The 25134-nt window shown below is 44.6% G+C and overlaps 1 protein-coding gene across 3 annotated transcripts in view; it reads left to right on the plus strand.

Moving 5' to 3' along the window:
* The first annotated feature begins 5642 nt into the window (after window positions 1-5642).
* unc5b (unc-5 netrin receptor B) overlaps window positions 5643-25134 on the plus strand; it is a 42072-nt gene continuing 22580 nt past the window's right edge. For 2 of the 3 annotated variants that reach the window (XM_027031166.3, XM_035531795.2), the window contains exon 1: window positions 5644-6335. In XM_027031166.3, coding sequence (XP_026886967.1) covers window positions 6248-6335 — 88 coding nt within the window. In that variant the 5' untranslated portion in view covers window positions 5644-6247. Of the gene's footprint in view, window positions 6336-25134 lie in introns of all 3 variants that reach the window. The other variant, XM_035531793.2, reaches the window with a different exon arrangement.

A 25134-nucleotide genomic window follows, 5' to 3' on the forward strand; every position in this document is an offset into this window, starting at 1 on the left:
TCAACTGGTAGTATAAGCAATACTACAGCTGGTGACTCAACTTATGATACGTTTTATGCACTTTTGAGTTAACCTAAATTAGTGCCTAGCACTAAATTGGATACAAATTACACAGGTTTCTTACACAGGTTTAAAGGTCTTTTGAAGTGATTTGCCTAATGTGGACTTAAATACTGTCAAATGATTCAATATTGTCATAAGTCATTTGTGGAGTCAACAGTTTCCTGTAATTATAATTGTTCCTAAATTCACACATGATGTCAGTTATTTATTCACTACCTGCACATCTAGACTATTGCAATTATATCTGTCACATAAGCTACTCGTTTGGGAGTGTAACATTTGGGCAAGAAGCTGTAAATGTTGCCTGCATCCTTGTATTTCCAGACATATGTGTTAACTATATTGAACACTTCCACCTCTCCTAATGGGAAAGTGTATTATTTCCCATATAACATCACTCAAGCCCCACAAAATAACTGTTGAATATTAACCAACTAAAGTGCTTCTCTCAACAGCTTTCAGGGGTGCCATACCTCTGAATTCATTTTAACATCCTTCTACACATCCAGAAGTGCATTATAGTGAGCCAGTTTCCTCACATATTATTTTATTCTGGCTCCCTGGTTAGCATCAGGTTTTTCTTAATTTTGCAACACAAAATTTTGCATTATGCAAATTACTAAGGTGAAATTTCTTACATAGCCTCTTCCTGACGCAACCTAATCACATGTAAGTGACACAAACATTATGACACACACCCTTTGGCTAACCCACATAGGATAAAATCTAATTATTCTTTCATTAAGATTATATAAGCATGGGTTTGGGGAATTTGGGAATCTATTTGCTGACTTTGTTACCACAAGAATTGTTCTTGGGTGTTAAATTAATTTAGGTTTGCTTCCAAACTAGCTGCTTATGCTTCCTAGTGTCAAACAGGAGACTATTATGATAAGCACGTCTTCTTGTCTCTTGTTGAAGTATGTTTAGTGATCATAAGAACAGGTTAGTTAGTCTCTTAGGTGATCTCCCTTAAAGTCTATCGTAAACAAATTCTTTCATTCAACATCTGTTTGAGATTGTTGCTACTAAACCAATTTAAACTTATGTTGAAGTTATGCCATGTGCTGTTTCATCCTACACTGCTTGTGCATCTTGTTGTGCCATATGCTTTGTTGAAAACAGATTCCCAGAGTCCTGGATGCCAAAGTCCTGCTGCTCCTCTGATGAAAGGAAATGGATTCTCAGCTCTCTGCTCCTGGCCTAGAGGTGTGATGGCTCAGTGCACATATGTATTTTCAAGACAAGAGTGCAATGTTCATCTGGTAAGCCTAACAACTCAGGGCTGGGAGAGGAGTGCTAGTTTGCTGATGTAATACTTTACATTTGGATTTCTAAAGGTCTGAAGACACTGTCTCTTCTGTAAAAGACCAGCGCATGTGACAATGCCTCTTGGGACATTTGTATGTGACTATTGAACCCAAGCCGGTTATTTGTAGACCAAACTCTTGTTTATAAAGACTTGTTCTTCTCTATCCACAGTCTTATGCATATTTGTGATATCTCCCAGAGATGACTGCATCCCCACAAATGGTCAGTTGTTATTCAGGACTGTATATGTATGTGCTACCAGGTGTGGGTTCCTCTGGCTCTTATACCTAATGGTTGGCCTATGATGGGGGATGCTCTAGCATGTGGTTACTTTTGATTGGTCAGTGGTGAGACAACTCTGATCTTGGTCAAGATAACACTAAGAAATCTTCTCTTAGGGGTGTTAATGAGGGAGTGGAGCTGAGATGGTGCTGGGACAGAGCTGGTGCACTCAGGAGTTCAGTTTGGATAAATCTTTCCCTTGGTGATTAATAGAATACACTACTGCAGGTTTGAACAGCCTAATGTCAAACAACTCTTTTCCTCAGCTTCACACCTCATTCAAACCACAGCAGAGACATTAGCACATCTTTCCTAACCCTGACTGCCATCCAGCCAGCCAATCAGCCTGCACTGAAGATCTGTAAAGATGATGTATGCAAAGAGACCAAAGGGCAGAAAGGCATCAGGACCAGATGGTGTTTCACCCTCCTGCATGAAGGTCTGTGCTGAACAACTTGCACCTGTCTTATCATCTACGGCAGATCACTGGAGCTGTGTGAAGTACCTGCCTGCTTCTAACACTCCAAAATCACATTCACCCCAAAAAGAACAACAATCAAAGAATTAAATGACTACAGATCCATTGCCCTTACTTCCGAGGTCATGAAATCTTTGGAGAGACTAGCATTAACATAACTGAAGGGCATCACAAACCTTGTGTTGGACCCATTGGAGTTTGTATATCAGGCTGACTAGTATGTGGTTGATGGAATGAACATAGGGCTTCACTTCATCTTTCAACACCCTGAACAGCCAAGGACTTTTGCATGAATTCTGTTCTTGGACAGCTCTGCATTCAATATTAACCTCCCAGAATTGCTCAATATTAAACTCACCCTACTCTGTTCGTGTTTTCACCTGCCAGTGGACCACTAGCTTCCTCACAAGAAGAGACAGCAGATGAGACTGGGGAAATTCTCTACAGACACTCAAACAATTAGTATTGCACCCCTCCCCTCAATAAATGTGTGTTCTCACCAATGCTCTACTCACTGCACTCTAACGACTGCTCTATGGACCCCTCTGTTAAATTTCTGAAGTTTGCAGATTACACTACTGTCATTGGTCTCATCCAAGATGGTGACAAATCTGTTTACAGAAGGGTGGTTGCACAGTTGGTACTCTGCAGCAGTCACAACAACTTGGAACTGAACATGCTCCAAACAGTGGAGATGATGCTCCACTGCCAGACAAGACTGTGATGGCTGTGAAGTCCTTCAAGTTTTTGGGAACTACAATCAAAAGAGACATGAAGTGGGACAACACAGCCAATTCCACAACAATGAAAGCCCAGCAGATGTACTTCCTTCTTCAGCTGAAGACATTCGACCTGACTCAGGAGCTGCTGGTTCAGCCCTACATAGTCATCATGGAGTCACCACCTCCATCACAGTGTGGTGCAGCTCTGCCACTAATTATGACATACACAAACAACAGCATATCATCAAGTTTGCAGAAAACTTGACCACCCATCTCAATCTGTACATCTCCAGAACCAGGAAGCATGCAGAGAAAATCATCACTGACCTATCACACCCTGGCCATCACCACTTTCTATTCTATTCTATTCTATTCTATTCAGCATTGCTAGTTCCTACCAAGCTGCTGTACCCAACAAGTTAAATACCTTATTTAATGATTCAACAGTTGTTATGGGTGTCTGTAACTGCACAGTGTGAAAGCTCTATTATCAGATATGGTGTACTGTCTGTTGTGTGTTGTGAACAATTCTGTGACCAAAGACAAATTCCTTGTATATGCAAATGTACTTGGCTTATAAAATCTGATTCTGATTCTGATTATCATAACTTACAATGGGTGATACAATAGAGTGTTCTTTTTCTAACATAACAGGTAATTATAATTTACAATCAAATAAATATAATCTCATTTTGCATGCATTAAACCTACCCCTGCACCTATTTCTGGCTCTGGTTGTAAGCATTGTGGGAATAAATATATACCGTAATTAAAAGCCCCTACATTACTACAAGTAATTTGTGTACCGTGCAAGGGACTTTATAAATTATTATTTTTTAAAACTTTCTTTTAGCAAAATTCATTCATATGTATTTGCATTCCAATTGCATTTGTCTTATAGTAGCAGTAACATTGTATGTTTCAGTAGAAGATGTGTCTTTCTCTAAATAATATATCCATTCAGACACACATCCTTGCTCCAAGAAACCAGAGGCTGATGAAATTGTCTAATGATGATAATAAACCAGGATGGTAAGAGGATGAGTCATCACTAGTACTTAGGGATTATGTGCTTTTGAAGTTGGCGTTAAGCAGCATAATGTTAAAGATTATTTCCAATATGGCAATTTAAACAGGTTCTGCTGGTTCTTTGCCTTTCCTCTCAGTCCTACATTAAAAAGGAAGCTTTTGGAAAGAGATAAAAGTTGCAAGAGTCAGAGAGTGATGGAATCTTTCATATTTGGATATTGTCTGTGATTCCATCTATGGCAGTTCAACCAATCAAAACATTTGAACAAATCAGGCTCATTGTTTTTTAACCTAAAATTTATGAAAATTGTTGTTTCCCTCATTTATAGTCATGTACAGCACAATCTTGTCAATTATTTTACTACTGAGAAACTTAACACTCTTCTGGAGCTTCTCATTTACCTTAAATACTGTATAGCAAAACAATTGTTTATGCCTTCAGGAAACCTGAAAAATCTCCTATTTTAAAAACAGAAAATTCACTGCCTTAAAACAAGGTCACAAACCATGCTGCTTGTCAGGTTGAGTATAACCTACTGGAACTGCAGAAGTTGCAGTGTAGGTTTCCAAAGGGTTGAAATGTAATACAAATATGTGTAATTTGAAAAACAAATTTGATATTTATTGTTATTCAAAACATGTTCTGAATAAATTTAGAAATCATGAAGACATCTGTGTCTATACTGGGAGCTTCCTGTTTTGTGGGAGTTGGGGGATGGGGCATTTAAATGACCTCATGGTGAAATGGTGAAATTCTCCATACTAAATCTACTGGCAAAGTTATAATATTGTTATATGCATCTTGGGAAACAAGTCAATACATTTTTTTTCTATCAGATGCACTATGCGCAGTTTTCTTCTGCAAAAAAAACCAAAAAAACAAACAAAACCCAAACAAACTATCACTAACACGCTAGTGCACAGAAACATCTTGAATTAACACCTACAGATTTAATTAAGCTCAGCTGGGATTTATCTGTGTGATAAATGATGGGTCTAAAATGGAATGGCATAGAGCTTGTATTGTTGACTCCTTAGTCTGGCAATGACATAGCACAATCTTTTAAACTCAGGCCTATATGATACTAATTCTGCAATTTGCCACCCCTAAAGATAAATTATTTCCGGGTAGACACTAAAGCACTTTTTAAGTCATTTTGGAAAAGAGGGTCTGCCAAGCGCTGTATAGTGAATGTAAATGTAAATAGGGTACAGCCATTAACAAAATTGCTCAAAATTATGACTTCAACGACACGTGTTTTTGTCTCAAGTAACTTATTAAGTAGATAGGAAACGGCACCCTCGTGTGGTACACTTTACAACGACATTGAACACCTGATTGAAACCTATGAGTTGACTCATTTTGAATGGATACTGAATGCCAAGATGCAATGACTTAACCAAGATGCAAGGTTAATCTTCTTATATATCAGATTGGTTGCTTTGGAAGCCTAGATCTTGTCCCTTGCTCATACAGGCTACGCCTGTTTGAATGTAAGATACTATATTATTTTGCATTCATAGTAGTTTATTTGGTAGACCTAGGTCATTCATTTATAACGCCACGTGTTACATGGTACTTGTCATAATTATGTGATTATTCTGTAAGTGTCGGCTACTGTAAAGACATTCGAGCAATTAAGTTATTGAAGAGTTCACTCCTCTCCGCGACGCATGAAAATCCATCCCGGGGTTTCTGAGTACTCAGCACATCTCTATTCCTCTCTCTCGGACTACTCGTCCTCACTTCTCCAGCCTTCTCTCGGAAGGAGATGGTCGATGATTGGCTGACCGGGAAATGGGAGTCCAGAGGCTGGGATTTCAAGTCGGCGTTCAAACCCGCCGTGTTCGTGTTTACTCTCTGAGTATTCACTATACGGATAAGACAGGACGCGCTCGGAGAATGGCGCTTCAGAGATAACAGCTGGCACCAGTGGAGATTGTCAAACTGCGGTATTTTATTGGCGGACAAGTTTTTGCGTCTTCACCCAAGCTATATCGTAGTCAAACCCATTTGGCCAAGTCGAAATGGACTCGTTTTACTAGTGTCGTTAGATATTGAAGTAACTATCATTAAGATAGAAATCTCTTGAATTTTAAGCATGTCCTTGGTACGCGAGAAACAGCTGCGTTACTTTCTGAAGCTGCCCACACTGAGCATTCTCATTCTGTAAGTGTTGAATCGGAGCGGAACTTTGGTTCATTTCGAAGTTGGAGGGCACTGACTGAATTTGTGGCTACGGAACAGTGTATTTTCTGAGGAAATATCGTGCCCTCCACAGCGAGTCGACCAGCATAGAGAGCGGAAGGACAACTTTTTCGAGAGCATCTGGGACATTTCGCAGTAACAGAACCGAGAAAGATGCTCTGTGTGTGGATACAGCGTGATCAAGCTCCCGGTGCTCTACTAACTGTAATTCTCATTTATGGAACCTTCATGTGCAATGCAGGTAATTTTTTCGATGTAAAGCCCTTGAAACTTGATACAAACATCTTTTAATGCTTTTATATATTGCATTTTATTCACAAACACAAACGGTTTTATTCATTTGTATGAAAAATGTATAGTTTCAGCCATAGTTGTTTATAAAAGGAAGAGAAATTTAGTCGCTTACTAGACTCCCTGACTTCACAATTTGAAAATAAATACACACATAAACCCCAGATAAGTGATAAGAGGCTTGTTGAGCAAGCTTTATACACAGACAAACATATAGATTAGATGAGGATGGTCTGCTTTGTTGGACGTGAGCCAATCTTGATAGTAGGGCAAAGCTATGCACATGGGATGATAAGTCACCGATAAGTGTTCGAATGAATTTCCTATAAATCAAGACATGACCCTACATGGTTTATTATGCTGTATCAGCCTCCAATCGGCCCAACCTCTGTTATTATTTTCCTACTCCTGCCAACAGTTGTTCTTGGTTAACAAAGTGCCATTTCAATGGAAAAAAATAGTAAGGATCCACCAAGGAAACAAGGTAAACAAGCACAAGCTTTAGGCAACAGTGTCATATTATGGTTGATAAGCGCTGCTATTTACCTAGATCTAATATGTTCCGGAGTCGCCCTCTTTGAATCGGAGCAGGTGGCTCAGATATTCTAAATGAAGCTATACTTGGAATAAGTTATTTTCTACCAAGATATTTTTTTCACATATTATTACTATTATTATGTAGATGAAATGTCAACATTTTCTAATCAATCAATTAATTATTTCATTCATTCATTCATTCATTCATTCATTCATTCATTCCTTCATTCATTCATTCATTCATTCCTTCCTTCCTTCATTCCTTCATTCATTTATTCATTTAACTGTTTTGCGGGCTCAGGATGGAACACTAGCGTCAAATTTGCAAAGATAGTGTGTGACTGCTGCATGCGCTCCGTTATTCGCTTGTTTCACAGTAACAAGTCTGAAACTCTTTTTCCGATTTCAGACAGCGGGGAAACGTATAACCCCCACAGCCTTCGGAAAGTAATTAAAGTTTAGTTCGTTGCCTTCAGGACTCTAGGAAAAAAATAAATAAATAAAACGTAACTTAAAAAAAAAAAATTGAAACGAAAAACACTTTCGTCTATGTGCTCTCGACGGAATGGATTTGGGTGAGATCAATTTAGCAGGTCGTTAGCTCGTTCGTTTACACTACCAGTCTACTGGCCACCTGAATAATACAAATAATTTATTGAAATATTTCTTCTCAAAATACTTTCAATATGAAACGTGCATCTATTTTTTTACCCGGGTATTTGAGTGATAGTATGCCATACACGAAAAATCTAGCTATGTCTGAAATTATGACACTATTGTTTTAGTTATATTTGGCGATTTGTTTGGGTAATTGTCAGTACCATCCACTGTATTTGAAAGTTGTCAAAGTTTATCTAAGTAGATTTTGTCACTTATTGACTCGCTTGGTGAATTAAAATGGGTCACAAATACTTAAAAGAACACAATGTTTGGATCTGTGAAAGACCTAGTATTTGAGAATTTGCATTATCTAGGGCTTTAGTAATATTTGCCTTCATATTACTGTAAAATCAAAATATCCTAATGCTTAATATCATAAAGGATTATCTAATAGTTATGTCCAATGTAGTATATCTTGAGCATTCTTGTGCCAGGTGGATTAGTGATTTATTTATTTTTTCTTCCTTGAAGAGATAAAGAGAAGTAAGTAAGAGTTAGATGAGTTGTAACTGGGTTGGACACTGGGTTGTAACTAGAATACCTCTATACCTGGTGTCCCAGGTCCTGCTTTGTCCCTTACTAAACATACCACATGGTCTTACACTTCACCCTGTAGCCAGTCCTTTCCTATCTCATTTATTGATGGTATGATGTTTTAACTAGAGCAACCCTGCACCTCCCCACCCCTGCCTGTTGTTCCAGAACAAGCAGCCCAGAAAAGCTGCTTATGCTTAATAAGGGAACACTGTTTTGAATTGAAATGCTCAGGATGAGAAACGTTATCTACAGAGCGTAACGGTGAGTGTGGTTGGAGACAGAAGAGGTGGGCTTTTGTTCAGGCCTGGCTGGATCATGGCACTGCTGGTAGCTCTACAGACATTAGCCAAAGTGTGAGCGAGACACAGACACCAGTACATTTTTCAACTAGTCTGTAACATAGCATGGTCGAGACAGATAACATTCATCTTCTCTCACTCTGTCCATTCCTTTATTCTTTCTCTAGGCCCCAGCTCCTGTGTGTGTGTGCACGTATGTGTGTGCACGTACGGATGTGCTGAGCTCAGATTTCTTCTATGAGAATGCTGTCTGAGTGTTGACATGAACATTAATTACCCAGACTGCCAGGAACCCACGTCTGGCTTCTCTGCCCATCAGGCTCCTCACTCATGATTGTGTGTGTGTGTGTGTGTGTGTTTGTGGTGTGTGCATGCTTGTCTGTGTGATTGTATGTTTGTGTGTGTGTGCTTGCATATGCGTTTGAGAATATCTCTGCATTCTCTGTTCAATACAGACAGAAAGAGAGAGAGGACTGGATCTGCTTGTATGGTATGCATGTGTATGAGTGTTTGTTTATATTGTTTGGTTGGTCCTTGCCTGCATGTGTTTGTAGATGTATTACTGAGTAATAACTGTCTTATAGTTGAGGCGAAACCTTGGAGTGCTGTGGTATGGATTGGGAAGAGAAGACTAGGGGACAGAGGCACTGCCCAGAAGGGATGCTGGAATGGGGGGGGGGGGGGGGGGGGTTAAAGCTAGCCTCTATTGCTTAAGGTCAAAGCATATGGAATTGGGTGGAGCGAACCTTCATGTCCCCCAGGCCATCATCTTTAGAGAGCAGAACATGTCTGACCCTCCCCATCAGGGCTCTGTGAATTCTCCTGCAGTGTTTGCAGATCATGGAGGTGCAGCTGGTTAACTATGGGAAAAGGTTGTCTTTTTCTTTTCCCAGTGCTGGTTAAAGGGCTGAGATTTGTCAGCCACTTGTGTTCTTGTGTATGGGGTATGTACAGAACGATCGGCAGCATGTCAGGAAGTACAGTACAGTTTGCAGACATGGAAACAGATGGCCTCAGAGATGAACAGAAGAAGGAAAATGAGAGTTTAAAGTTAATAGAAGTGGTTAAACAAAATGTTAGAGGCAGGAGAGGATGGAAGGGACAGAAGGGAACAATCTGTCTTTCACAGAGAAAGAGAGAGAAAATGCATATGTTGGTGTTAGAGAGTGTGACTTGCAGTGCTGTGCTGTGCATTAGTTTAATGGGAGCTTTGGGAGGGAGAAGTGAGGGCAGCGTATTGGAGATCACTGGTGTTCCACTCACTCCCCAACCCTGTATTATTCATCACTGCAAAGTGGCCCTTGTTAATATTTTAAACCTGTTTATGATTGCTCAGAACCTTTATATGGCATGCGAATGTGCATGTGTATGTCTATGTGTGTCTGGACCTGTCTATGTCTGCTCTGGAATTGGAAATGTGTTGTGCATGTGGTCATTTGTGCATGGGTGGTGTGAGAATGGTCTGACCTGATAATCGTTTACTCTGAATCGCTGAAACCAAGGCCGAGTCAGTAAGATTAGATCAACATTGCAGTAAATGCTGTGTGTCTACACACGTCTGTACACATCTGCGTGTGAGGGAGTGAGGCTAGTCCTCAGTACCCACCCAGCCCTTAATAATCAAGACAAGAGATGGGTGGACAGGGAAGGAATGGGGATGGAAAAAACCTTTGAGAAGAACATAGAGATAGGTGGAGTGAAGGGACTGGTTTTTAGTTTTCGTTTATTACATAAGAGTGACGGAGAAGGAGAGGCGATAGAGAAGTCAGGAGCAGTGGCATTCAAGCATCATTAAGTCCCTGGCACAGTCTGGGACAAGGAGACGAGATGGACAGAGAGAGAGAGAGAGAGAGAGAAGAGAGAGAGAGAGAGAGAGAGAAGAGAGAGAGACATAGAGAGCGCAAGGAGCAGGTCTCTGGGAGTTGTTTTTCTTAAGGCTTTTAGTGATGGCTAGTGTGCTACGTTTTAATGGTGGACATTTTTAATGCTTTGCCAATACTGTACATGTAGTGTGCCATAAATCAGCAGCAAAAAATCAGCAGCAAAGAGCAGAGACAGAGAGCGAGAGAGTGGGGTGTGGTGAGCAGTTGGTAAAATCAGCTGAGAAAAGTGAAGCCAAATAAATAAATAAATGCCAGTATTAAAATAAACATGATAATAAAACATGATATGTGTGTGTGTTAATTGTAAAGTGACCTTGAGTTCCTTGAAAGGTGCTATATAAATATAACTTCATTCATTCATTCATTCATTCAGTAAAAACGTTTACTGAGAATCTGATATTAAAAGTAACTGATATCAATGGGTCTGATGACTAAAACCTCTCATATATTCTTTTCAGTAGTCACAAAAGTCTGTTTGGACAAGTGATGAAAATTAGTTGCACTCCAAGCAAACACAAAAGCCACAAACTTACTTAACAGACAGGATACTAGAGCCTTCGGAACAGCAGGATGGGAATGACTGCGGGAAGATCTGAGGATCGTTCCAGAAGTACTGAGTGATGACGACAGGAGGAGCTGAAGGGGCGGGTGGAGGAACAGATGATGGGAAAGGAAAGGAGGAGATTTTAATAAAGTCAGGTTGAACAGTGGATAGATGAATGAGAAAAAGAAGAGGGAGTCTCTTCACCCCAGTCAGGTTTATGGCAGATGGGTGGTGGGCTTGGGGTGGGGAGGGTCAGATGGGTGGAGAGTGACAGGGTCTGCAGAAGAATGACTCGGTGGGGTGGCTTTGTATCCACCCTGAATGGAGGGCTCAGAGAAGCTCTTTACTGCCACTGTGTGTGGGGTGTTTGGGGTGAGGGGCAGGCTGGCCTGCTCTTCTGAAAGCCAGGCACAGAGAATGCATGAGCGTGTGTGTGTATGTTTATTCTGCCTCTGCTCTCTTTTCATAGTCACACTTCTTATTCAGTTGTGTCCAAACAATGGGGTCGAGAGCCGACATGCGAAAGTTTGCACTCTTATTCTGCCACTTTCGCTGTGCTGAAGCTTTTCCGTTCCTTTTGCAGTATTTTCATTGTCTGCGGCCATCTATGCAGCCCACAGTGCCACAGTGCTTTGATCTCCTACAGTAGAAGCTACAGTAAGAGCCCAGTGAGTTCCAGGCATTACAGGCAGTGTAGGTGCCAGCCACAGCATGGCTTTGGCAGAGCGGACTCCCAACGTGTTTGGTGCGGCCCTTGTGGAGCCGCTTGGTGAAACTGCCTCACACCTGCCACCATGCGCGGCTCACTGCGAGTCCTAATTACAAGCGCCTCAATCTCATTAACTCACGAGGAAGAGCATGTCTCTCCTCATCCTGGTGCCCCACGTGTCTGTAGCGTTTAATTGTTCTGATATGGTCGACAGCCTGATTCTGATTGAGAGGTGGGCCCAATCTACTCAGCAGTTGATGCAGGCCTGCCTGAGAACTTAATGTCTGAAGTGGCTTTGCTCATTACACCCTAGTCTAATTAGTTTTTTGGTGTTTGTTCCCATATGTTGCATTTCAAGGTGTCCTGCTATATTTCTTGAGTCATTCTGTGATGCATAATGTTTAATATGTAATTGGTTATAGAAAACTATCCTTTCAGGCATCTTACCATAGGGGTCAAGGGCATTTCCATAACATTGTAGGGCTTCCAGTGGTTTTGGTGTGGGTGTAGATGATGTGGCACGCCCTCCCTGTTCAGAGGGTCATGAGAGCTGGGGCCAGGTCCATGCGAGCACCTCTCCTGCCTGCGTTTGTGTGTCCTGCACTGGCAGAGAGACTTTTTGAGGCCATGCACATTTCCCACATGCTCTTAGCCAATCTTTTCCTCTTCAAAGGGAAGTTCAGCCCAGTCCAAGCTTGGAGATTAGGCCCAAACCAATCTGGGTGCTATTTCTGCCTGTGTAGGTGTGTATGTGTGTGTTTGCGTTTCTGACACAGATGCTGGCTGAAGTGTGTGCGTGTGGGAAATGGCAGCTCAAGTCTTTATTTTTGTGTCCCAGGGTAGTCTTTGAGAGGATATCAGCCAGCTCCTCTCTTAGCCTTTATCTTTGCTCTCATTTGGCCTGTTTTTGTCGTGTTTCTACTTTTAGTTCCTTTGAGAATATTTGAAATCCCAGTCCGTCTCTCTTTCCTCTTATCCTTCCAATCTGGGTTTCGTTTTCTTCTTCTTCATGTGTGGTGATCCTCTCTCTGTCTCTGTCCTTTCACGTCCCAGCACTGTAGCAGGGGTTTGGGAAGCTGCTCTTTAGAAGGCAGTGTGGAGAATCCTATCTCTCTAACTTTAATGCCTATTAAGGCTCCCATCTGCCCTGGGGGGACGGCACTGTGGGGGGCATCTTTTGGGGGCTACGGAAAGGAGGAGAGGGGATTTATTAGGGTACTCCTAGTGTCCATTGCCACTCCGGGGCTGAATGGGGGAGTCCATAACACCCCAGAAGAGGGACAGACAAGACCATGCATGCTCACACACAGAGCAGCTGGTTTGTCATTGTTGTGGGGTAAGTGTGCGCTCCTGGTCAGTGAGGGGTGATGCAGTGTGATAAAGCACTCTTAAAAAGAAATGTGTAGGAGACCTCACACAGTGTTTCCAATATATGCGCACACACACATACACACACACACACACACACACACACACACACACACACACACACACACACACACACACACACACACACACAAAGAGGTGCTAATAAGAGTGTTCATCTAACATGAAGACAGGGCAAGCATGAGGCCCAGGTGTCTGGATGGCCATCCAGAGAGTGGAAGCAAGTGGAGCTTGGACTTAGCCTTAGCCTCCACAGCAGTCTGATCGCTGGGCTGGCTGCGAGGCATATCCTACTGGGGTAATACAACGTGTCGAGTGCAGAATCCTTCTCTCTCCTGCTTCGCCTTTGCATTTTATAGGAGCATTAATACTCTGTTATTAGGACTCCACCAACACCTAATCTGAGTCTGACAGGTTCCTGCCTGCCTTGTGATGGAATAAATAAGTGAGCAAGTGAGGTGGTGAGTGAAAAGCAAATAAGAGCAGGTTAAAGAGAGGAGGACTGCAGCAGCTGGTGTCATAGGAAGGTCTCCCTCTGGATCTGACATGTGCTCAGTCAGTGTGTGCTTCTACACGCTTCGCCTGCTCTTCCGTGCGTCTTGCACGTGTGGGTTGCTGAGTGGAATGAGAGTCCGCAGGACCGTGCGCGTGGCCTTTGACTGCTCTTTACTGCCTCTGTACTGGAAGCACTCCCTTGGCATCTGCCAAGTTTCTTTTTTTTCTAGCGTTTATATAAACCTTCAGGTATTTATGTGTGCAAGAGGAAGCCTGTCCAGCTCACCTCAAGCCTCTTACCTGCTGATAGGCAGCTGGGTGCCATGGATAACCTCCCTGTCACTTCTTTGTTTGCTTCGCTTGAGCGCTGCTGCCCCGCTGTGATTAGCGGGCGTGCTCAGCTCGGCACTGTGGGAGCCAAGCCGGGCATGGCCCGCCGCACGTCGCCCGGACAAGGAGCGGCCCTCGCGTCTGGCTGTGGCCCACGCACCTGCGCTCCCACCCGGCCCCTCAGTCGGGGTTCAGCAAGCCGAGCGCCCTGCCCAGCATGGCCAGCGCTTATGGGGATTATGGAAGCAGATGGATAGCCATGCTGACCGTTGTAAGTTCATTAACTCTCCGCAAGGGTGGATCCAAACTTCGCTACTCCGCCTCTGCCCTGCCTCTTCCCACCCCGCCCCCCCCTTGCCCCGCCCGACCCCACCTCATCCTGTTCTGTCCCGTCCCATAATTTGACGTCTCATCACACTGCACCCTGTGGAGGCAGTGCGCCCCCACCGGCCTGATAAAGCAACCGCCTAGAAGGCATCTATTGATCGATGGCCGAGACACAGACTGGACGTTTCTGCCAGATCAATTGATCTAGAAGTGTGCCTGGGTGACTTCAACTTAAGAAAAGATGACATTATGCTGTCAGAGTGCTTCTCCCCATGGAGGATGTGCAGGGTGTTTGCCTGTCCATGTAGAAGAGTACGGGACGCAGCATAGAGAGGAGGATTAGACTGCGCAGCAGACTCATTTAGAAAGTGATCTTTCAGGACCAGCGAAAATCAGTGTGAGCTGTTAGATTTAATGTATTAAGGGATGCAGAGAGTGGTCTGATCAGACAGTACTCCAGCCCTAGAGCCCTGATGGCTACTTCAGGTCTTACTGTGTGTCAAACACTGGGCCAGTGTGTCATTCGGGCTGACATTACATGATCCGAAATGCCGTCTGTTTTCAAACTTAAAAGACAGCTGCTGAGGCTTGTGAAATGGGATGTTAAGTTCGTATGATGGACAGGTGAAATGAGTTGCCCCTCCTGCCTCTCTTGTGTAATGAGAATCACTCTGTGCCTCAACATGTCTAGCAGTGGCAGCAGGGTTTCCAGTCTTTTCATATGGCCGACTGTCTGCGCTGTTCGGGTCTTCATCAGGCAGGTGAAATTACCCTTCTTTAACAGTTGCTGCGTGTAATGCCTGTTAATCTAATGCCTTGCAGGGGGACGGCATGAGGCTTGCTCTGATTGATCCTGGTCCTGATTGCAGGCTTTAAGAGGACCTGCAGACACATGGACAAGCAGCCAGCAGACGTGGGGAGATGGCCTGAATGGGTGCCCTAACTCTTGCATGGGGAGAGGTCTGGGCAGAGTCCAGTCCAGGCGCAGGAACAGGCAAAAACATGCTGGAGAACATGGACTTGATTTGGGGGGGGGGGGGGGGTGTCACAGAGCACATTTTACATAATAAGAGGTCCTTAATTCTGCTGTTTGTATTAAGATCCAAACCAGGTGAAAATAAATAAAAGAGCCTTAAAGCGCTCCTCCATCCTTATTCTGTGCTCCTGTCGATGTGGTCCTTTGAAGGCTTACTCTTAAAATCCATTTCTAAAGCACAATTAATTCTCTCTGCTTCACTAAGCTGGTTTAGAAGCGCTACCTCTGTGAACTCTCCGATGGCACTTGATGGTGGCGTCTCAGGACACTCACAGTCTGCTTCTTTTCCCCTTGTTACTCCAGTCAAATAGTGAGGCGTGCTGCTGACTCCTATGGGCGTGAGGCTGCTCATGGTTCTCCTGCTGTGTGGCTCTGGTGATTAAATGCTGGGCACTTGTAATTGGCAAAAGCTGCAGGGTGAGTTCAGGAGGGAACGGCACGCCTGTGTAAAGGTGATTATGTATGCATTTGACAGCGGCCACCCACACAACATTTGAGTGTGTGTGTGTGTGTGTGTGTGTGTGTGTGTGCGCACGCGCGCGTGTGAATGCATGACTGACAGTCTTACAGTGACGTAAAGTGCATAAATCTTGCCTTGTTAAACGCTAAGGCTAAGGCTGCCTGGCTGCATTAGAACAATTTACACATCTGTCCTAGAGACTCAGGCAATGGAGGAATAACGAACCCCTCATGGACCGGAGCCACTTTGACTATCACGGCCCAAAGCCACAGGGAGGGGAGGAGAGAAGAAGCAGGAGGGCGTAGTAAACAGGATGTACGGGAATACAAAGCCTCACCCTTCCTTTTGCCTCCCAGTGTCTCCTCCTTCAGTGAGAAGGAGCAATTACATGGCTGTGTCATGCATGTCTTTCATCTGGTGTGGGGAGCAGTGGTGTAATGAAGGTGCTCTCACGCATAATTACATGGAGACACACTGGAGGAGGGCGTCTGTAGCCACGCACAACAGAAAACAGCTGTAAATTCCTTTGATATAGGAAGAGATAAAAGGCCCGTCAGACTGGCTTGATCCAACTGGTAACTGGTGTCTTCTGTCTCAGAGCTTATGGAGAGCTGCTTGGCATGAGCTTGTGCTTATTTCACCTGAGTGGACGGCGCAGTAAGTCATAGGGCTCCAGTGGTCGTATCTTAGCTCTCTTCTTCTTTTGCTCTACAAGCGATTCTTCTCTCAGACACTTTAGTTCAAATTTAGAAGTTCTTGATGTATATAATTACATATGGTTTGTGGTAAACACACATTAAAAATGTGATTTAATAGCAGGAGAACAGTACTATTTGTGGGTGTAGCTCCAAACCAAGAGGCAGGAAGAGAAACAGAGAAACGCATAAGCTCAAAGATCATTTTAATCATTACCAATCATAATGAGTTTCAGCTCTCTGTGTGTATCAAAGTGAAAAGCGTGTGTACATGTGACCGTCCATCATAATGTCTACCTTGACGTGGAGTCGCTCTCAAGGGATGAAGGAAACAACGCAGGCCACTGAGTGGGAATAGAGGCCAGGCAACTGCTTGGCCTGTTCCAACGAGCTCGGCAGGTTTCTGCAGAAGCTCCTTGTGCTCGAGCAGTGCTGTTTGCCGTCTTCCCCGCCCCTGGCCTGGCCACACTCACCACATAACCTCCCTGAAGAAGATGAAGGGATGTTTGAGAGGACGAAAACATTTATTACTTTAAAGGTGAATTATTTTTAAAACAAAAAAAAAAAAAGAAGCTTTTTTTCTCCCTTGCTGTGAGATCTGTCACTCACAAGAGGATCGTCCCTTGGCTGCCTTGCGTTTGCTGGCTGAGGCGTCTGCCCATTAGGGAGGCCTTTATTCTGTGGCAGGCTGGGTGAGAGCTGAGGTCGGCATGCTGGAGGCCTGCCACAGGAGGACTCTCAGCCGTGGATTTCAGATTAGCTCTCGGGCCCAGACAGAGGCCGGCTAGTAAAAGGGAGAAGTGGGAGGGGTAGAAAGGTCTCTGGCGAAGCAAAGACAGAGGCAGATAGACGAGGGGTAGGCAGTGGGGGGTTGGCTCACAGATTAGAGGGTTTTTGATGGAAGTGTTGTCAACCTCAGAACTACCACACACACACACACACACCACACCACCTCAGCAATTTTTCCCCCGTTTGTTTATTCACAGGATTAAGGTACTCTAATCTCTTTCAACCATAATTCAGATTAGATTTTGTATTATTTTTATTGCTGGGCCTGTCCCCAGCTCCCCCTGAGGATTGCCTGACTGACCGGGCAGCCATGCTACTCAGAAAATTGATTAAAACTCTGTCGTTGTCCCAGATTCCAAGGACACTGACAGTGAAAACTGTGGAAAAATGGTAACGAGAAAAAATCGACATCTGCTAACGTGTATTGTTATGCTACCACAACCACCGATGACAGATCAAAAATGACTGCTTTGTTGAAACGTGCGCCTATGAGCCCAGAATGGAAACGTGAGAGGGAGGAAAAAGAGGAGAGCAGTCCGGAGAACAGATCCCGAACAGATTAGTGGAAATGAGGTCATTTGTCGTACATGGTCCTCTGTTACTCTGTTTGATGTGTGTGTATCTGGTATGACCTAAGCTGTGTGTGTGTGCGTGCGTGTGTGCGTGCGTGTGCGTGCGTGCGTGCGTGTGCGTGCGTGCGTGCGTGTGCGTGCGTGTGCGTGCGTGCGTGCGTGCGTGTGTGCGTGCGTGCGTGTGCGTGCGTGCGTGTGCGTGCGTGTGCGTGCGTGCAGTTTCATCATATATTAAGAAAATAACCATGCACAGTTCCATTATCTGAATTTGTCTGTGAATGTGGCATCATTCTAAGATGATAGTAAATAATACAGCGTGTTTGGTCCTGTAAAATTAAGCTTGTTCTTGGTTCCACAGTGTGTAGAAATGCACCTTGCACCCCATTCCTCAGTAAAGCGCCAGCACTTGATTTTTCTCTCTCTTTCTCTCCGTCTCTTTCTGTTTGATGAGTGAGGCTGAGCCGTCCACTGCTCTGAATGTGAGGCTATGGGTTTGTTGCTCCCTCCTTTGAGCCACGGCACGCCTCCATCTCAGACACACCGCCAGAGTCACAACAGGACAAAGAGACTTAGTTTGGTCTTCTCCCTTTTCTCTTAATAACACGTCGTCTCTCTGTGGACTATATAGTGCACACTGAGGCTAAACAAATGAAAGCGAGGGCCTAACTGCATATTAGACACGGTTTATTTGCTCATATGAGGAGGATGGAGGAGCCTCCTGTGTGTTTGCGCTGGCCGTTGGTGTGGCGGGGCTGGGCTGTACATTTCATTAGTCTTACTTCCTCCAGGGAGCGCTTGGGAGGATATGGTGGGCCAGGCTGAAGAGAGCTGTATTAGATTATGAGGTGAGAGATTTGAGAGCACTACCAAGTAATTGGTCACTACTCCATTTAATATCAGCACCTCCGGCACGTGACTGGCGGGCTCACATGCTAGCCAATTCACCTGCTCCTCCACAGTCTCTCCCTCACTGCCTCTCACTCTCTCGTTTCAAGCCCAGCCCAACTGTCTGTGGCTCTCTGTATTTCTTCTGGATGAGGCTGGGATATGGGATGTGTGGGAGCGCGGCTCTGGCTCGTTGGGCTACAGTGGAGAACTTATTTCTCCAGCCATATCCTCAAGTCTCATTTGCTGTGTGTACTGACTCAACTGCTGTTCATTCCCTCACCATTGCACTCTCTCTCTCTTTCTCGCACACATGCCCACTTGTTTTTCGGATGTTGTCTTATAAACCAGATATGACTGCTGTGCTCTCATCATTCCTTTTCTGCTGACATTGTTACTGGCTTTTATGGAAATTGCATGTATGAGTCACAATGCATAAAGATTCCCGCTCAGTGCAGATTAGGTGAAGGCAGCAACATAACTAATGCATATGTGATCCATTTGCTTTGGGCTCTTGAGTTCTAGTTCAGGAAAGTCTCCAGTTCACTGTTTCTCTGCAGTCATTTCTAAATGTTTAACTGCTAGTGTTATGTTTTTATAAAGTTCTTTTTCTGGGTTACATACAATTTTAGTAGGGCTCAAAGCCATATACTTTATAATGCTGCCATTTTGACAGCATGTATTTGTTTTAACTTGTATTTGGTTTTACTACTGTACCTCCATCATCTTTGACAGATGCTTTCATGAATTCTGCAGTTTGGCACATAGACAAACACAAAGGGAATTAGTATCTGGAAACACCCAAGCCTGCTACTCACACACCAACATTCATTTTCACCAGCTTTGAAGGCAAGTGCTCCAACCCCCATACTATCAGGCTTGGCAGATTAGAGTGGGCCTTTTCCTTTTGTGATCGATAAATGATCCAATTGACAGCGGCCATTAAGAGGGTCGCCGGGACAGGCTGGTATGACCTTTATCCATTCAGCTTCTGGGTTGTGATTCCACTGCTGCCATGCCCTCTGCTCACCCCCTCACCTCCCGGACACACCTGCCGGGATGCACCTCATTCAAGGACCTACCGCTCCAACACATCAGCTGCTTTGAGTGAGTGGTGCAGGTTGATTAAAGCACCCCTGAGATTGGTCGCAGCCACAGTGACAGGCTTTCCTCCTTACTGCTGACAGATGCTCCACAAGGACCCCTGGCCCACTGAAGAAGCCTGTTCAATGGACCTAAGTAGCTTGAGGGCTTCCCGAAGGGGATGCTTAGGAATAATGTCTGTTTCATGTGTGCATGTGCGCGCGTGTGCGTGTGTGTGCGTGTGTGTGTGTGTGTGTGTGTGTGTGTGTGTGTGTGTGTGTGTGCACGCACTCACATGTGTGTATGTGTCTCTTTCTCTGTTTCTCTCTTTCTCTTTCATTCTCTGTGGGTGTGTTATTGAACATGCTGTAGGTTATTTTTAAGCAATTACTCATGAAACTCTGAAACATGTTTTTCTGGCAATGTGATTTAGCTCTGATTTCTCAAAGTGATCATGGTTACCCATGGAAACATAATCTATAATGATTGTAATGATTGACTGCAATAATCTACCCAGGGAATTGTAGCTATTAATATGTGAAAGCTATGGTCCAACCCCCTCCTCCCTCCACAGACTACCCAATCTATGACATCTAGAGCATCCCCATATGGTGCAATCTAATCCCATGTATAAATGGACCTCTTAATTTAATCTCGGTTATTGGTTTGTAATCCTGCTGGATTTGCCAATCGTCTCAACTCCCTATGCCTCATCTGAAGCTCTGAAGTGTGATAGTGTAGGATGTTCTACTCAGTCATCCAAGCTAACCACCTCTAATCTCGTTTGTCTTCGGTTTAAATCTGTGTCTGAGTTGGTGTCTGGCTCGTCTTTGCCAGTTTTTTTTCCCCCTTTTTGCTCAATTTCTTTTTTTAAGCATATGCTCTTTGCCTGGTTTTCATCTTAAGGTAATCAATACTGTGCTTCTGAAACCAGGTCAAACTCCACCTGCATCATTTTCCCTTTATATATCTCCCTTTTGTATCTCTTTTTATGTCTTCACTTCATCGCTCTTTCTCTCATTTTATTGATTTTCTCGCTGCATCTTTAGGCCTGTGTGCCTTATTACTGTTGTTCTGTGAAATTCCTCCTCCATAAGATTCCTGTCTGAGAATTCTAAAATACTGACTTAGAATAAATTAGGGCGTCAGAAATAGCCTCCATCCTGTCATCAGCACCCACCCTCCACTCAGAGCTCCACAGCAGGCTAGTGCCCATCTCTGGATGGGCTTGTAGGGCGTGCTCCTGAAGGTAAATCTTGTGTCAGCTCTTGGCCAGAGGCAGTCGCTGATGAGAAGCCTCTTTATCATGTTAATGGGAAGCACGGAGCACGGAGGTTGTCGCCGAACGTTGGTGGACTGCAGAGAGCCCCTGTTAGACCCCACTGCACTGGGGGCAGTGACTGCATCAGGCCAAAGTGCCTGGAGAACTCTGCTATGTGCAAAGGATCTGACCCAGGGACAGCCAGAGGCATGCAGAGCATGTTAAAATTGCAGCCACAGATTCGTCATGAACAGAATGTGTTAAGATTACAGGCAGCATGAAAAAACAAATTAGAAAAAAAGAAATGATTACAATACAACATCACATTAACAATCTGTAGACTCTTAGAGGCCATATTTGATACTAGAGACCATATTTGAGAACCAAAATTTTAACAAATAATGGAAACTTGCAACAGATTGTTACTGTGACTTTTGGAAGGATGACAGGAGACAGCAGAGCTAGCAGTTGGCATGCTGTCTGTGTCTCTGAGCTGCACTGCATCGATGTTAAAGGGGATTTAGCCCCTGCTGTGTGTTTTCGCCCACGGAGGTGTGAGCCAGAGAGTGGGAGGAGACGGTGAGGAGCCACACCAGAGGAGCAGTGAATGGGGAGGGAGGGTGGAGGAGGTGTGGCAAGGTGCTGGAGTATCACTTTGGATTAGTGTCAGGACTGTCAGGAAGCTCGGTCACCTTGTGGCACCCAGCACCGCTAACTTGTGACTACATCCAGGAACCCAGCTCCTAGTACTCTCCTTCCTGCTCCTGTCTGTCTGCAGCTGAATCTCTTTGTAGCCAAAGCCTGCTCTTAATAACACTTCTTTAATGTGCATAGGAATGTACACAGTTAGGAAAAAACAGTTAAGACTGGAACTGGTGACATATTGTTCTCTACCGCATGTTGGTGCCTCTGGTCTGAGGCAGGGTGAGGGTGAGGCATAGTGGGGCGGGGTGAGGCAGGGTGAGGCAGAATGGAATAGGGTGAGGTGGGCTGGGGTGTGGTGAGGCAGGGTGGAGCAGAATGAGGCAGGGGTAGGTGGAGTGGGTTTGGGCGATGTGAGGTGGGTTGTGGGATGAGGCAGGTTGGGGAGGGCTGAGGGTGGGGTGGGGTGGGGTGGGGTGGGGTGGGGTGGGATAGAGTGGATGGGGGTGGTCTCCCCATGCTTGGTGTGTTCTGCAGCCAAGTAATGTTGGGTCATGGTAGTGAAGAGGGGGCTATCAAAAGAAACTGATCACCAGAGCTATCACTGTGTCAGACCTAACAGTGCCGTATATGTTTCTGGGCATTTACATGGTTATCATGGCTTTTAGCTCACATGCTACTTTTCCTAACTTTTCACAGCAAAAGTTTCAGCTACTTCTTTCCGAAACGAATGTCAAGTTCATAAGTGAGGAAGATGGTGGAATGACAGCTGTTCATAAGTTGGGAAGATGCATCAGCACCTCAGTGACTGTTTGTGAATAATTTAAAAGTGAGTGCTGAATCACATGGGTAGGAAATAGGCAATAATGTGAGCAAACAACATTTAGCCATTAAGAGCTTTTTTATGGCCGCTTTGATGGAGACAGTGGGGAGAGGAAAAGAGGGAACCATCTACATGCTGAGGTGAGAAAATGTGAGGTTAGGAGCAGGTCAAAGGTCAGAGGTTAAGAAGGAGGTTAAAATGAGGTTGTAAAAGTGGATCGTAGAGTGGTTTTCTAGGCCTGCAGAAAGAAAAAAACAGGGCAAGTGAGATGTTGGGAGAGGGAGGGTGAGAGGGAGAGAGAGAAAGAAAGAGTGAAAGAAGGAGAGAGAGATACAGGATGAGGACAACATTAACCTTAATTAAGCTGAGCAAAGGACTCGTTCACTTAGCCCAGAGCCAATGCAGATCGATGTACAACTCCATTTTTTCACTCACTCACTGTCGCTCTGTCTGCAGTATCTACTGTATAGATCTCTTTCCTTCACACAAATTTTGTTTACCCAGTGATGGGGGAATGAGAATGGTTTATGACTTTATTTTTCTGTCTGTGCTTTTCCTTCCTTGTTTTCTGTGTGAATCTGTGTATGTATTCATGTATTTCCCTGAAATACATTTCCCTGTGTGTGTGTGTGTGTGTGTGTGTGTGTGTGTGTGTGTGTGTTACTGTTGTGCTTTCTGTACTTGAGCGTTATGCCAGACACTAGGGGATCTCTCTGATGCAAGGGGACGCAATGGCAGAGGAGAATGACGCCAGTCCTTCTGCATCAATGCTGTGTGTGTGTGTGTGTGTGTGTGTGTGTGTGTGTGTGTGTGTGTGTGTGTTTACAGCAGCTGAAGTATATCTCTGCTTATCTTTTTACATTAGTGACTGACCATGCCTGTCACTCAGCATCTGTGACTGTTCAAGTAGTATTATACCATTATCAGGCCTTTCAAGCCTTCTTGTGCTTACCACTAGGCATCTGTGCATTTTTGCATGTTTGATTGTTTGTGTGTGTGTGTGTGTGTGTGTGTCTGTGTGTGTGTGTGTGTGTTGGTATTTGTCCACACACAAGAGTGGGGGGTGTAACATGTCGATGGACTGTCAATCGAGCTCCTCTCCACAACTCTTCATTAGCATGACAGAGGAGCAGCACTGCCAAAGCAGTTAGTCACAAGAATCAACGCTGTCACAACACATTACATGAATACAGCTTTCTAACCGAAGCAGCACTAAAGACAAAAACAGCCCTAGATTGCTAGTGGTGCTGAAAGCACTCTGAGAATAGACCCCCCCATCTTTCTCTCTCTTTCTCTCACTTTCTCCCTCTTTCTCTCTCCCTCCACCTTTCTCTTTTTCCCAGTGGCACACTTTTTTTTTTTTTTACCTGTCCCTCTCCTCCTCACCCACACATCTTGGTTATCTGAACATGGTTTTATTCACCCTGAGCTCCTACCTTTGTCTTGCTTTTATTTTTACAGCAAAAATGTTTAAAATGGCCTTTTTATTAAATTTTTAGGTACAAATGGATTATCCTATATTGACATGTGTTCTTCTTCATTCCATAATGCTCTTATCCTTTCCTGTCTCGTTCTCTCTTGCTCTCTAGCTTGGCTCCTTCCATACCTCTGTGTTCATTATCACCTCTTGAGTGAGTCTGATGTAATTTTTGCAGGAAGTTTGATTCATTTGACATCTCTTTCCTCTGGAGAGCCTAGTCACAAGCTCTTATTGTAAACACTCATTGACAGCTCTCACACCCCCACCGCATCTCTGCACCTGCATAGTCATATAAGACTTCACCTTTCCCCTTCCCCCCCTCCGCTCCTCTCCTCCCCTCCCCTCCTCTCCTCTCCTCCTCTCCTCTCCTCCCCTCCTCCCCTCCCCTCCTCTCCTCTCCTCCCCTCCTCCCCCTCCTCTCCTCTCCTCTCCTCTCCTCTCCTCTCCTCTCCTCCTCCTCTCCTCTCCTCCCCTCCTCCTCTCCTCTCCTCTCCTCTCCTCTCCTCTCCTCCCCTCCTCCTCTCCTCCCTTCCTCTCCTCTCCTCCCCTCCTCCCCCTCCTCTCCTCTCCTCTCCTCTCCTCCCCTCCTCCTCTCCTCTCCTCCCCTCCTCCTCTCCTCTCCTCTCCTATCCTCTCCTCTCCTCCCCCCCTCCTCTCCTCTCCTCCCCTCCTCCTCTCCTAGTCTTTTCTTTACTTCCACATAGTAAGCACAAACGCACTTACACTAGGGTGTTTCCATGTGAAAACCCCTGTGCCCACTCAGTAATACTGATGATGCAGCGGTCCACGCACATGTTCATACCCATGCACACAGCTGGCAGGCCCTGTTTCAGTACTGCAGCAGCAGAGGTTTTCGAACAACCGTGAGTAATAACTTGTGGACGATCATTAACTCGTTGGTTTATTTTGACTCTTACTAATGTAAGAGTAATGCAAGAGCTTCTTCATGGCTTGCCTTTGTTCAGCCAGAGCAATGTCATTTGATCTATTTGTTTTTGCAATCTCAGTTTTTTCAGTAACCATCTGTTTCACTTACTATGACAAGTATATATGCATAGCTTTTACATATTTGTGCTGCTTTGCTAATCCCTTTGATATATTGCCGATGTCCGTTGGTACAGAAGAGCCACAGCACAAAAACTCATGGATCGTAAGGCCTACCAACACATAAAAACCTGAGCACTGGATATTTACCTTTCCTGAAGTTGGGACATCATTGTTGTGGCTGGGGTTTCATATTGGTAAGGGCCAGACATCAGTTCATATTGCCAGTGCAGGTCAAATGGCTGTATGCCCGAGCGCACAGCATGAAAGAA

Source organism: Electrophorus electricus, chromosome 12 (genome assembly GCF_041902795.1).
Source record: "Electrophorus electricus isolate QZ-2024a chromosome 12, ASM4190279v1, whole genome shotgun sequence".
In the NCBI taxonomy this organism is placed as follows: domain Eukaryota; kingdom Metazoa; phylum Chordata; class Actinopteri; order Gymnotiformes; family Gymnotidae; genus Electrophorus; species Electrophorus electricus.